The following is a 12,984-nucleotide window of genomic DNA, read 5'->3' as shown; positions in this document are numbered from 1 at the left end:
TTCGGCTTTGAAACGGAGATGAGCACCGCCCCCTAGAGTCGGGAACGACTAGCACATACATGCAAGGGGAACCTTTACCTTTATAGTACTATGGTTCAGTAGCATTAGACCTTTTGGCGTACAAAATTTGGCAAATTCAATGTTGGCATTTCTGGGCAGGCTGAGGTAGAGTCCTGTCTAATATCTAGCAAAAAGTCTAGACTATCCCAGATCAAAAGAAAGTCTATTGTAGTCTTTAGTACAGCTAATGCCAGGTGCAAAGTATCAGGACCATATGTTAAGTTCCAGTTCCGAAGATGTATACCTATACACAACCCTATACGTAAGAATATAGTCAGCTAAAAAGTTCAACATTAAATTGTTCCATATAGGAGTCAATGGATTTCAAGAGGGGTTGAATTTAGACCATTTGTGGAAACGTAAGGATTCCAGGCTGATGACTCATTTAATTCTGCCTCCAATTCTGCCTTCTCTTTTCCCACAGTTAACTCTATCTGTGTTGTCCTCGTGCGATTTATTACCATAGGTTGTATGCAGTTGGAGGGCGTGATGGAAGCTCCTGCTTGAAATCCATGGAGTGCTTCGATCCCCACACGAACAAATGGAGCATCTGCAACCCCATGTCCAAAAGACGCGGAGGAGTCGGCGTGGCAACCTACAACGGGTTTCTCTATGCTGTGGGAGGCCACGATGCCCCTGCTTCAAATCACTGTTCTCGGCTTTCTGATTGTGTAGAAAGGTATGAGCTAAAGGTAGAAAAATATAGGTGTGGGAATTGGGATTGGGCTACGCGACGTATCTGTTAGATCTCAACCAATACTGGTCTTATTAAACTTCTAAATAAATCTACAGTTTAATGAAGCCACGATCCATCTGGGCAACATTCAAGAGAATAGAAAATGAGAAAAACAATCCTATTGTACCAGATTTATGTATCTTTCCTTAAAACGAAGCCAATGGTCTTTGATATGAAACGAATTGTTCTCTTCTATCTCCTATACCTCAAAAGTCTTTTTAGCTAACTTTAAATAGTGGCTTTGCTATACTAAGTTCTCATACTCCTTTGAAGAGTTCAGAAAGATTTCTAAATTGGGAATGATTCAGGGGTGAAATCCAGTAGGTTCTGACAGTTTTGGAGAACCGGCAGCAGAAATTTTGAGTAGTTCAGAGAACCGGCAAATACCACCTCTGGCTGGCCCCAGAGTGGGGTGGGAATGGAGATTTTACCATATCCTTCCCCCAGGAGTGGGAAGGGAATGAAGATTTTGCAGTATCCTTCCCCTGGAGTGGGGAGGGAATGGGGATTTTGCAGTATCCTTCCCCTGGAGTGGGGAGGGAATGGAGATTTTGCAGTATCCTTCCCCTGGAGTGGGGAGGGAATGGGGATTTTGCAGTATCCTTCCCCTGGAGTGGGGAGGGAATGAGGATTTTGCAGCATCTTTCCCTGCCACACCCACTAGGCCACGCCCACAAGGCCACACCACGCCCACCAAGCCACGCCCACAGAACCGGTAGTAAAAATAATTAGATTTCACCACTGGAATGATTAAAATATGCAAATATGTTAAATTAACGGGTGACGCAGAGGTGGTATTCAGCCGGTTCGGACCGGATTGGGCTAACCGGTAGTAGCGAACCAGATGTATTGCCATCCTATTTAGCCACGTTTTCGAGGCTGGGCACATGCATGGAAGGTGCGCATGCGAGCAAAGTGGATGTGCGGAAGGCCGGGTGCATGTGCGGAAGGCATGCACGAGCGAAGCGAGCATGTGTGCGCCGCGAGAACTGGGGGTAAGACTATTGGAAACCCACCGCTGGGGTGACGTGAGCGAGTCATTGCTAAGCTAGTCCATATCGCTAAATGCGATTATGAGTTAGAGCAATTCACTAAGAGATTTTTGCACGGTCCTGGGCATTTATCAGACATCTTTCAAGTAGAAGCAGCCAAAGGAATGTTTTATATTGGTAGCCAGTTTTTGCCGTTTTACCTCATAGAATATAACTAGCAACATTCTAGATTACGACTAAGCTATTAGTCTAGAAAGCCCTCTAGTGGTTGAAAAAGAAATAATTGGATATTCTATTTTTTTCCTCCTCTTATTATTAAAAAGTAGTACAAGTAGTCCTGGACTTACGACCACAATTATTATTATTATTATTATTATTATTATTATTATTATTATTATTATTATTATTATTATTATTTGCTTTAATTTATATGCCGCCCTTCTCCGGAGACTCAGGGCGGCTTACAATTGAGCCCCAAATTCCTGTCGTTAAGTGAGACGTGTGTTAAGCAAGTTTTGCCTCCCTTTTACGACCTTTCTTACCACAGCTGTTAAGCGAATCACCGCGGCTGATAAGTTAGTAACCCGGTTGTTAAGTGAATCTGGCTTCCCCCATCGACGTTGCTGGTCAGAAGGTCCCAAAAAGGAGATCACAGCAACGGTCGTAAGTAGGAACCCGTTGCCAAGCGTCTGAATTTCTGATCACGTGATCATGGGGAGGCCGCAAACTGTGAAAAATGTGTCATAAGTCACATTTTCCAATGCTGTTGTGACTTTGAATAGTCACTAAATGAACTGTTGTAAGTTAAGGACTAGCTGTATCCTATAATTTTTATTTGGGTTTCTGATGAAAGTACTGAAGTAGTTTGCCATTGCTTTATTCTATTTTATTTTTAACGTTTCTCACTTGAATCTACAATCCTGGTAGGTTTCTATCCATGTTAATTACATAACCTGACCTTATCAACTGAAATTTTGTGATTATAAATTGAGGATTTTCTGTGTACCGGCTAACCCGAATTATACTTTTGTGATTTTAAAACACTCTAATGACAATAATAAACCTTTTTTCTCTCTCCATACAGCCCATTTCTAAACTATCTTTAGTTCAGTCTCATGACGGTGAGATGGGTGGTGGATAAATGTAATCAATAAAATAAATATTATTATCTCCCATTTAACAGAGGAGCACTTGAGTGGTGCAGTGGCCTAGAGGTGGAACTCTCACCTCACAATCAGTTCGATCCTAGGTAGCGGCAAATATTTCTCTCTCTCTGGGCACAATGAGAATATATCTGCTGAACAAAACTCTGCATTGGTGACAGGAAGGGCATCTGGTCAGTTAAACACTCAGCTCCATTCAGTTGCCCCGACTCCACCGTGATGGAAGGGATTATGGGGTCATTAAAAGACAAAGAAGGAAAAGAAACTTAACAGAGGAGTACCTCTGTCACGATTGTTTGATACTATGCTCTTGTTTTCATCAATCTCCCTTCTGTGACTATCAAAATGATGCCAATAGGAAAGTTACGGCCATGAACGATGAGCTAATGTATCTGAGATACTTTGAAAAACCTGCATAGCTTATGTCTACAGCAGGAGTCTGCAACCTTAAGCACTCAAAGAGTCATTTGGACCCGTTTCCCACAGAAAAGAAAACACCGGGAGCCACAAAACCCTTCCCCTGCCTATTTCTTGAGCGGCCACAAAACTAGAATATGTAGTTGAATTAAATGTTCTGTTTTCTTCTGAAACTTTTCTTTTCTTGGATTTATCCATGGTTGGCCTACCAGGGGGTTGAAAAGCTCAATAAATCACATGCTGGTGGGTGTCGCACATCGGCAGTTGTGATGCGTATTTTGAGTGACAGGGAGCCGCAGCAGAGGGGGGAAAGAGCCACATGCGGCTCCAGAGCTGCAGGTTGCTGACTCCTGGTATACGGTAAAATACAAGAAGCCATAAAAACAAAGATATTGTCCTTCTCATTGAAGCGTCTTTTACCAGTAGCATCTGTTCACGTTGTCTTACAATGTTTTAGGTATGATCCCAAAACTGATACCTGGACCACTGTTGCACCTTTGAGTGTTCCTCGCGATGCTGTTGGGATTTGTACGCTCGGAGATAGATTGTACGCCGTCGGGGGCTACGATGGACACACCTATTTGAACACAGTAGAATCTTACGATGCACAGAACAATGAATGGACAGAGGTAATTTCTTAGTGACTGCATCTCTGCTCCGGTTGCTTAGTTGTATCCCTGTGACGGTGGGCCTGGTGGCTCAGTGGTTAAAGCCGACAGCCTGGGTTTGAGACCTGAGCGACGGGCTGTGCTCCCATTCCTTGCTTCAGCTCCTATCCGTTTAGCAGTTTGTGTTGTGGCCATTCGACTGTCGGCCCCTCCAGAAGCCGAATCAGAGGAGGAGGCGGTGTGGGAGTCAGGGTCAGCATTAAGGCAACCTGAGAGCTCCGAGAGGGAAGAGGGAATGAAGTTGCCAGAGAGAGAGACAGAGGTGGAGCCTGGGTCATCTGTCAGCCCTCAGGTGGAGAGTCAACAGCCCCCAGGTCTGGAGGTGGCTGATGAGGAAGAGGAGGAACAGCTGGGTCCAGTGCCTGATGTGCAGATGTGCAGAAGGCAGAGGAGAGGAGAGCAGTGGAAATCTATGGGCCAGTCTTTGGGGTGAAAGAGCCATCCCTGCTAGCAAAGCCCCACTCTAGCTCTGGGGATCAAAGGCAGGGGGCGGAGATGAATAGATGTGGCAGATAACTATTCCTCTCCCCTGCCGGACAGACTTGTTAGCCTGAGGTGAAAAATAATTATTTTTGCTGGGGCTGCTGGAGCTCCTAATAAAAGAATCATTGCTTCAACTACAGAGGGTTTGTTGTGTTTGGGGAGCTGGGTCAAAACAGTTTGAAAGTATGCAAATAAATGCATGAATAACATAAAATAAAAAAAAATTGCTAAAAGATAAGGATCTAAGCCAGGCCTCCTCTGTTTTATAGGAAGTCCCGGTCAATGTCGGAAGAGCCGGTGCCTGTGTGGTAGTTGTGAAACTTCCATGATGAACGTCTTCAGGTGTGAGTACCTAGCCAATCCCAGCTCCTCCGAGCAACCCTAACCGAAGGGGAGAGCTTACATCCTTCAACAGAAAGACTTTTCATGCTTCTTTCATTTCAGAAGAAGTGACAGGGCTGCTTTAATGGGAAACCGAAGTACAGGAATAACAATTTCTTAAATTCCAAAGATGGGCTCTTTGGAATTTGGGCTTCCATCATCTATGGTGGTGGACACCTCAGTTCAGAGGTGCAGTGCTGGGGACATCATGTGCTTTTATTTCATTCTTCTTCTTTTTTTTAAAGAGAGCAAGATGTCTACCTGAAGATAATCCTATCTGTGTCGGGCATGGCCGATGTGCTATATAATACGAGCACCGGCATACTTTCTACTTGGCATGAAGAAACAGGCAGATGGCCAGTTCGCTTCCTGAACTTTGAACTTTCCCTCATTGCTGGAAAAAATTGTTCCTGGCTTATCTTAGCAGCTCTAGAAAGACTGGATTTCAGCACCCTTTGATTTTTTTCCACAATGCCACCGATCTTGAGACACGATTGGGCATTGTGGAGAATGAAAAGGGTTGATGAAATGCGGATGATTTTGACATCTGATCATCACAGCAAGACAGGTTCACCGATGGATGGAGAACCACTAGAAGATTCTTTGACCTGGACTTATTTTTTGGGTGGCAACCAGGGGTGAAATCCAGCAGGTTCTGACAGGTTCTGGAGAACCGGTAGCAGAAATTTTGAATAGTTCTGGAGAACCGGCAAATACCATCTCTGGCTGGCCCCAGAGTGGGGTGGGAATGGAGGTTTTGCAATATCCTTCCCCCAGGAGTGGGGAGGGAATGGGGATTTTGCAATATTCTTTCCCTGGAGTGGGGAGGGAATGGGGATTTTGTAGTATCCTTCCCCTGGAGTGGGGAGGGAATGGGGATTTTGCAGTATCCTTCCCCTGGAGTGGGGAGGAAATGGAGAGTTTGTAGTATTCTTCCCCTGCCACACCCACCAAGCCACGCCCACCAGACCAGACCACACCCACCAAGCCACACCCACAGAACTGGTAGTAAAAAAAAAATGAATTTCACCACCGATGACAACCCTCCTCTCTGGACTCCCGAGACCATCAGAACTGAAGGCTCATGAAATTTCCTATGACTGGATGTAAAGCACAGATCTTTTCTTGCCATTCTCAAGATCAAATTGTGAGGAAAAAGTTGTGATGTAATTTCAAGAGTGGTTTGCAGGGGAAAAGAATGGGGGGAAAAAACCCCAACCCCACTCCTCACACACACAATGACCAACTTTTGACGGATTTTCGATATGTAAGGGAAGACCCTGCAATTGTTGAGATAAAGTAATTTTCTGTACCTCAAAATAAACCAGACAGTAGTATCAGTACAATTCAAACCTGGCATTTCTTAAATCCGTAAACTCCAGATCATACATGATAATCAGAGCTGGTATTCAGCCAGTTCGAACCGGTTCGCCCAAACTGGTAGCGGAAATCGCGAGTGGGCCCACCCACCCGCCTCGGCTCTATGCCATCCTATTTAGGCATGTTTTTGAAGCTGGGCGAATGCGCGGAAGGTGCGTGCAAGAGGAAAGCACATAGACGGAAGGCTGAGTGCATGAGTGGGAGGCAGGCGCCCGTGCGAACCAGGCGCGCGCGTGCACGAAGCAAGCAAGAGTGCGCACCTGCGGCGAACCGGTAGTAACATAATAGAAACCCACTGCTGATGATAATGATAACGGTGGCCCAGGGCGTTTTATTTTCTTAAAAACCAATTTACTGATCTAAAATCCTCCACAATAGCAGTGGTGGGATTCAGGCAGTTCGCACCTAGGTTGCACTAGAAGACTTCCAAGATTCCTTCCAATTCTGTTATTCTGTTAGATGCTTAAAAGAACAACTCAGTTATCACATTCATGTTATAGACTTGATTGGAATAGCATAATTATTTTTAAAAAAAAATTGGGAGAAGGAGGCCTCCAAGCTCAGAGACCATCAAGGACCTCACAGTTTAACCTTGAGCTACAATACAGTAGTGGCCAAAGTTGTGGGAACCTTTTGGGAAAAGTGTATATTTTTTAAAACTATCTAATAACAACACTTTTTTTTTTTTTTGGAGTAGTACCATAAAATTATTTATTTATTTATTTTATTTTATATCCAATTTATATACCGCCCTTCTCCCTGAGGACTCAGGGCGGTGTACAGCCAAATAAAAACATAAGTTACAAACATTAAAATAGTATTAAAAGGATATATATAAATTTGGCCCCGTAATTTAAAAACAATAACAAACCAATTTAAAACATTTAAAAAAGTTAAGCCAAAATTAGATCTTAATGGAAAGATAATTTAATCAAGAATGTAATGCTATAACTTTTATAAAGGATTTGCTATTAGAATAGCAATTGCAGTACAAAGAAGAAAAGTGAAACACGTAGAAAAATAGGAGATATGCAAAAATTATCGCCATGTCAGTTAATACTTAGTTGGGTAACCTTTAGCATGAATTACGGCCTTACAACGTCTTCCCATGGAGTGAACCAAGTCTTTTAGTTCTGCAGCTGTTATAATGTGAAACCAAGATTGAAGGATTGCTTCTATTAACTGGGTTGCTGGGTCGCTTCTGACTAACAAGTTTCTTTAGTCGGCTCCATAGATTTTTCAATTAGGTTAAGGTCTGGGCTATTCCCAGGCCATTCCAGCAGTGGAATATGATTATCTTGAAACTCTATAAAAAAAAAGTGGCATTATTAGCCATCAATCCTCAAAAATACACTTTCCCCAAAAGGTTTCCACAATTTTGGCCACTACGGTATTCTCTTCTATTGGTATCAGGAAGATAAAAATTGTCCAAGTTCACCCAGTCGCAAAACTCCTAAGTTAGAACCCCAACAATGTTTGCAAATATTAATGTTTACATTTATGACAAGGTTAAAATATTTGGTTTCCCCTTGAAAAGGAAAATCAAAACATGATGTGCGTCTCTGAGTAGAAAGAAAGAAAAAAAGTTTAATTTCTTAGGATTTCATGTGTTCTCATTGTAATAACAAGGAGCTTGTCACCTTGTAGAGAAGCGATGTCATCCCATTTAAAAACAAAGACAAACACTTTAGGAAGATCTGTTTTAACCGCATGGGTTTTTTTTTTGTTTGAAAAAAAAATGTATGATTTAAGAGAAAGAAAAAAGGAGCTGTCGAAACAACGACACAGATTTTCTAATCTTGCTAACACCCTCTTTCCACGGGTAAAAGGTAAAGGTTCTCCTCGCACATGTGTGCTAGTCATTCTTGACTCTAGGGAGCGGTGCTCATCTCCGTTTCAAAGCCGAAGAGCCAGCGCTGTCCGAAGACGTCTCCGTGGTCATGTGGCCGGCATGACTCAACGCCAAAGGCGCACAGAACGCTGTTCCCTTCCCACCAAAGGTGGTCCCTATTTTTCTACTTGCATTTTTTACGTGCTTTCAAACTGCTAGGTTGGCAGAAGCTGGGACAAGTCACGGGAGCTCACCCTGTTACGCGGCACTGGGGATTCGAACCGCTGAACTGCCGACCTTTCGATCGACAAGCTCGGCGTCTTAGCCACTGGTGCCGACTTTTTAAAAAGTCTCAATTGATTACAGGCAACCCATTCAACAAAAATGCTTACATTTGCATTGACTTGCAACTGAAGGGCAAAAATTCTTTTCAAAGTGGCGGGAGGGGGGGGAGAAGTTTTCTTACTCATCTGGGCATGGCAAGAAGCCATGAGATGGAAAAGATTGGCTACAGATCATTTGGTCACATGAAGAAAGGGACAAGATGACCCCAGCTGAATTCCTTATCTCGCAAGTGATTGCACGTGCTAAGAAACAAGGACATGGCCGATATTGGCTGACCTTGCTTTCAGCTCCAAGGTCTGCTCCATCTTATTGTGTCAGATAATTAGGTGTTTTTTTTTTGAGCACTTACAAGATTTTAGCTCATTGTGAGCCATGTGTGTATGTCTCCTCCTCCTCCTCCTCCTCCTCCTTCTTTTCTCCTTCCCCTTCCCCTTCTTCTTGACTGAATGGATAACTACTATTATTATGTCGTCTTCTTCTTCTTCTTCTTCTTCTTCTTCTTCTTCTTCTTCTTCTTCTTCTTCTTCTTCTTCTTCTTCTTCTTCTTCTTCTTCTTCTTCTTCTTCTCCTTCTCCTTCTCCTTCTCCTTCTCCTTCTCTTTCTCTTTCTTCTTCTTCTTCTTCTTCTTCTTCTTCTTCTTCTTCTTCTTCTTCTTCTTCTTCTTCTTCTTCTTCTTCTTCTTCTTCTTCTCCTCCTCCTCCTCCTCCTCCTCCTCCTCCTCCTCCTCCTCCTCCTCCTCCTCCTCCTCCTCCTCCTCTTCTGGTACCAAAGACCTTTGCGTTTTGATGCCAAATGAGGTGGGGAATGGATCATGTCTAAAAGTTGCCTTCAGATGAGGTAGTTCTGAGACCAGAATCTGGATCTAAGCCAGTTTCCATGTGGCTACCCTCAACTAGAGGAATGTTTCATGGAACCAAATTACATCCATGGCCAATGGTTTCACTCTTCACCATCCCAGCTCAAGGTTGACTCAGTCTCCCATCCATCCGAGGTGGGTAAAATGAAGAACCCAGATTGTTGGGGGCAATACAGGGGTGAAATCTACTTACCTTCCCTACCGGTTCGGAAGTGCGTGCGGCATTGTCACGTATGATTTTTTTACCCTCTGCGCATGAACAGAAGGCTTTGCACATGCGCAGATGATTAAAAACCAGGAAGTAACAACATCCGGGTGGGTGGGTGGGGCCTCATGCTTCCTCCACTACCAGTTCGCCGAATCACACGCTGCCGCCCCTACCAGTTCACACAAGCCGGACAGAACCGGCAGGATTTCACCACTGGGGCATTAGGCTGACTCTGTAAACCGCTTAGAGAGCGCTGTAAAGCACTGGGAAGCAGTATATAAGTCTAAGTGCTATTGCTAAGTGATACAGCCATTGCGCAACTCCTCACATGAGCCCCACAAAAGCACCCCACAAACCCCAGTGTCCAACCTGGACATTGGTTAAAAGCTTAAAGGATGGGAACCCACACCTTCACTGCCCCTCCTTAGAGATGACCCTTTGGTATGTCGTTGGCAGCCGAGCTTCTGTAGGATAAGAAAGGAGCGAGCACACTCTTAAAACCTGTAGAAGCTGAGAGGAGCATCTTAAGCTCTAAAGGTAAAGGTTTCCCCGGTCCAGTCATGTCCGACTCTAGGGAGTGGTGCTCATCTTTGTTTCTTAGCCAAGGGAGCCAGTGTTGTCCAAAGACACGTCTGCGGTCGTGTGACCAGTATGGCTATAGGCCAAGGCGCCCAGAACACTGTTACCTTCCCACCGAAGTGATACCTATTTATCTACTTGCATTTGCATGCTTTCAAACTGCTAGGTGGGTAGGAGCTGGAGCAAGAACGGGAGCTCACCCTGTCACACAGCGCTCGGGTCTCGAACCCGGACTGTGAACTTTCCAGTTGACAAGCCCAGTGTAATTGTCACAATCACAATTATCTTTGCAATACATGCATTGCTCACCAGATGGCGCTGTCTGATCGCTTTTAACAGAAGCTGCAGGTTAGGGAGGATGCATTTTTGAGATCTCCTGGAGCTAACTTCCTCGGAGTTCGTGTGATATAAAACCATCAAGCATGTTGCAATTTATTTGGCCAGGATGCCCGCATTTCACTACAGTTATTTTGCGTGATTTCCAGCTTCTGATGTCTCTGATTTCTCTCTCTCCCTCTGTGTCTCTGTTTGTTTGCAGCCATTGCCAATTCCGAGCAGACCCCACTCCTAATTCTCCAGCTGGTGTTTGAGTTTGGTTCTTTCTCTTTACTGGGCTAGCTTGTTGGATTAAAGCAATATGACAACAATGTGAACAGAATACAAAGAGAGACCAGGCGGGGTGTGATTAGAATCAGAACTGACTCAACGCTCATTTCATTTAATCGTCCTTCCTCACGGACTGCCACTATTTAGCTTTTATTTAGAGACACCACGGCATCGGAGATGCAGCTAATGTAAGATGGGAAAATGGCTGAATGCTAAAATTAAAAGGGATTGAATGAAGCATCGAGCGAGCTTGGGAATAATACCTAGATGTATAATGCAAAGAATCACAATGCAATACAGCCCACATTAGTTTTACATTAAGAGCTACGACTAAGGCACATTTCTCTCTGACTCATGATCATATCATCCTGTTTCTGACAAGATGATAAGAGCAAAATGAAATCTCTGCTTCCTGTTGCTCTTCAGTTGCACCTTCCGTCGACCAAAGGTGCTTTTTTCAGAAAGCAACTGGACTGTCTTTGTTTTTCCTTGAAGACATTTTGCTTCTCACCCAAGCAGAACCGGAGAAGCTTCTTGGATGAGAAGCGAAATGTCTTCAACGAAAAATGACAGCAGTACGGCTTCCTTTTGAAAAAGCACCTTTGGGGCAACCATGATCTGAATGGCCGAGAATCTCCATAGAAGTAACAGAGTTGGAAAGGACCTTGCAGGTCATCTAGTCCAACCCCGTGCTCACGCAGGAGACCTGTACTAGGGATCCGAACCTGTTGTGGCCCGTCAGTGGCCTGTGCAGCTAGGAGCTGATTCCGACAGTGAGGAGGCTGGTGTGGTGCTGTGCCAGCAGCCTGTGCAGCTGGCACTCGAGTCGGACAATGAGGAGGCTGGAGAAGATGTGGTGCCAGAGGCGGGGATTCAGCCAGGGCCTTCAGAACCTCCAGAAGCTCCCTTAAGTGAAGAGGACGAAGAGGAGGAGTCTTTTCTCGATGCACGGGCACGCAGAGCTGCAAAAAGGCAGGAGTGGCTCCTCAAGAGGGAGGTCTCCTCGAGAGTAAGGCTTGGGGCTAATTGGCCACTCCCTTAGCCTATTTAAGGAGGAACGCCGACTGAAGCAATTTGCAGGGAACAACTCCGTTCACATACCTTCGTGTCTTGTCTTGCTTATCAGCTTCCTGCAAATTGATTCTGGGCATTCTGCCAACCACAGTAAGCTTTCAGTTGTTATTCTTTGAATTCTTGGCGGCTGTTAATGCCATTAATTAACAGCTGTTGTTGTAAAAAACTGGTTTATTTAGTAAACTAAGGTTTGAACGGACTTTGTGTGTGCTGCATTCTTTGGGGTCCGTAGCTGGGGCAGAACAGAACCGCCGACTTTTCCGATCGACAAGCATAGTGTCTTAGCCACCTTAGAGAAGAGCCATCTCTTCTGAATACCCTTCAGGAATTAATTATAAGCAGACCCGCCATGCTCAACCCATTTCAGCTTATGGCTTTCAGCCTTTGAATTAAAACCAAGAGCTTTGGAGTTACCGTTTTTAATGAATTGCTGTATTGACATTTATGGGCATGTTCTCAAGCATCCTGTAATCTTTTTTTTTTTTTGGTTCCAGGGCAGCAGAGAAACCCAATAAAGAAAGAAACATATCAACAAAAGAGATTATTTAGCCAGGAGAGTTAATTTTGCCCATCTCTTTGGGTTATATCGTGGCTTGAATCATCGCAGCTTACGTCCGTTCAAACGCCTACAATAACAAACCCAAGCTGAGACGTAGTAAGATATGACTTCTCACCCCGGGCTTCTTCCATTAATATAACCTAGCTTCATTGAAGCTGGTCTGATCAATACACGCCCCCCCACCCCACCCCAAATGCCAACGTCTATGCCTTGCCATAACCAATTAAACCCATTGATCTTTGAAGACCTTAGGGGCCAGCAGTGCTGTTCAGCTTGTTTTTGAGTGCGCTTTACTATTCATTAAACATGATGTAAAAATCTAGTTGTCTCATTACTAGGATATAATTGGATTTATGCACAAGAAGGCCCGAGGAATATCATGGTAATGAAGTCTGGTTTCCCATGTCCCTCTCAAAAAGATCCTGCAACATTTGAAAAGGGGTGGGAATAGAAGGGAGGGAAGGTCAGATCTGACTTGCAAATCTAAAACACTTATGGGCACCTCAATATATATATATATTACAAATATATATATTTGTAATCAGGGTTTTTTCCTATGTAGATCAAGTTGTTAAATGGCCATAGTGGGATGATATCTCAAATCATCACTTTCAGGCTTGTCAGACATTTTGTCAGACATATATAT

General features: G+C 44.1%; 1 protein-coding gene across 4 annotated transcripts in view; it reads left to right on the top strand.

The window, feature by feature from the left end:
- KLHL4 (kelch like family member 4) overlaps window positions 1-12,656 on the top strand; it is a 44,881-nt gene extending 32,225 nt beyond the window's left edge. Inside the window, exons 9-12 of one of the 4 annotated variants that reach the window (XM_087877441.1) lie at window positions 527-739; window positions 3,826-3,997; window positions 4,789-4,863; window positions 12,274-12,656. In XM_087877441.1, coding sequence (XP_087733567.1) covers window positions 527-739; window positions 3,826-3,997; window positions 4,789-4,848 — 445 coding nt within the window. In that variant the 3' untranslated portion in view covers window positions 4,849-4,863; window positions 12,274-12,656. Of the gene's footprint in view, window positions 1-526; window positions 740-3,825; window positions 3,998-4,788; window positions 6,247-10,637; window positions 11,979-12,273 lie in introns of those variants that run through there. The other 3 variants (XM_087877442.1, XM_087877440.1, XM_087877439.1) reach the window with 3 other exon arrangements.
- Window positions 12,657-12,984: the final 328 nt, after the last annotated feature.

Source organism: Pantherophis guttatus, chromosome 12 (assembly GCF_059756535.1).
Source record: "Pantherophis guttatus breed Tessera chromosome 12, ASM5975653v1, whole genome shotgun sequence".
Lineage (NCBI taxonomy): Eukaryota > Metazoa > Chordata > Lepidosauria > Squamata > Colubridae > Pantherophis > Pantherophis guttatus.
Note: the sequence above shows the minus strand (reverse complement) of the source record. Positions and strands in the feature narration are given on the sequence as shown.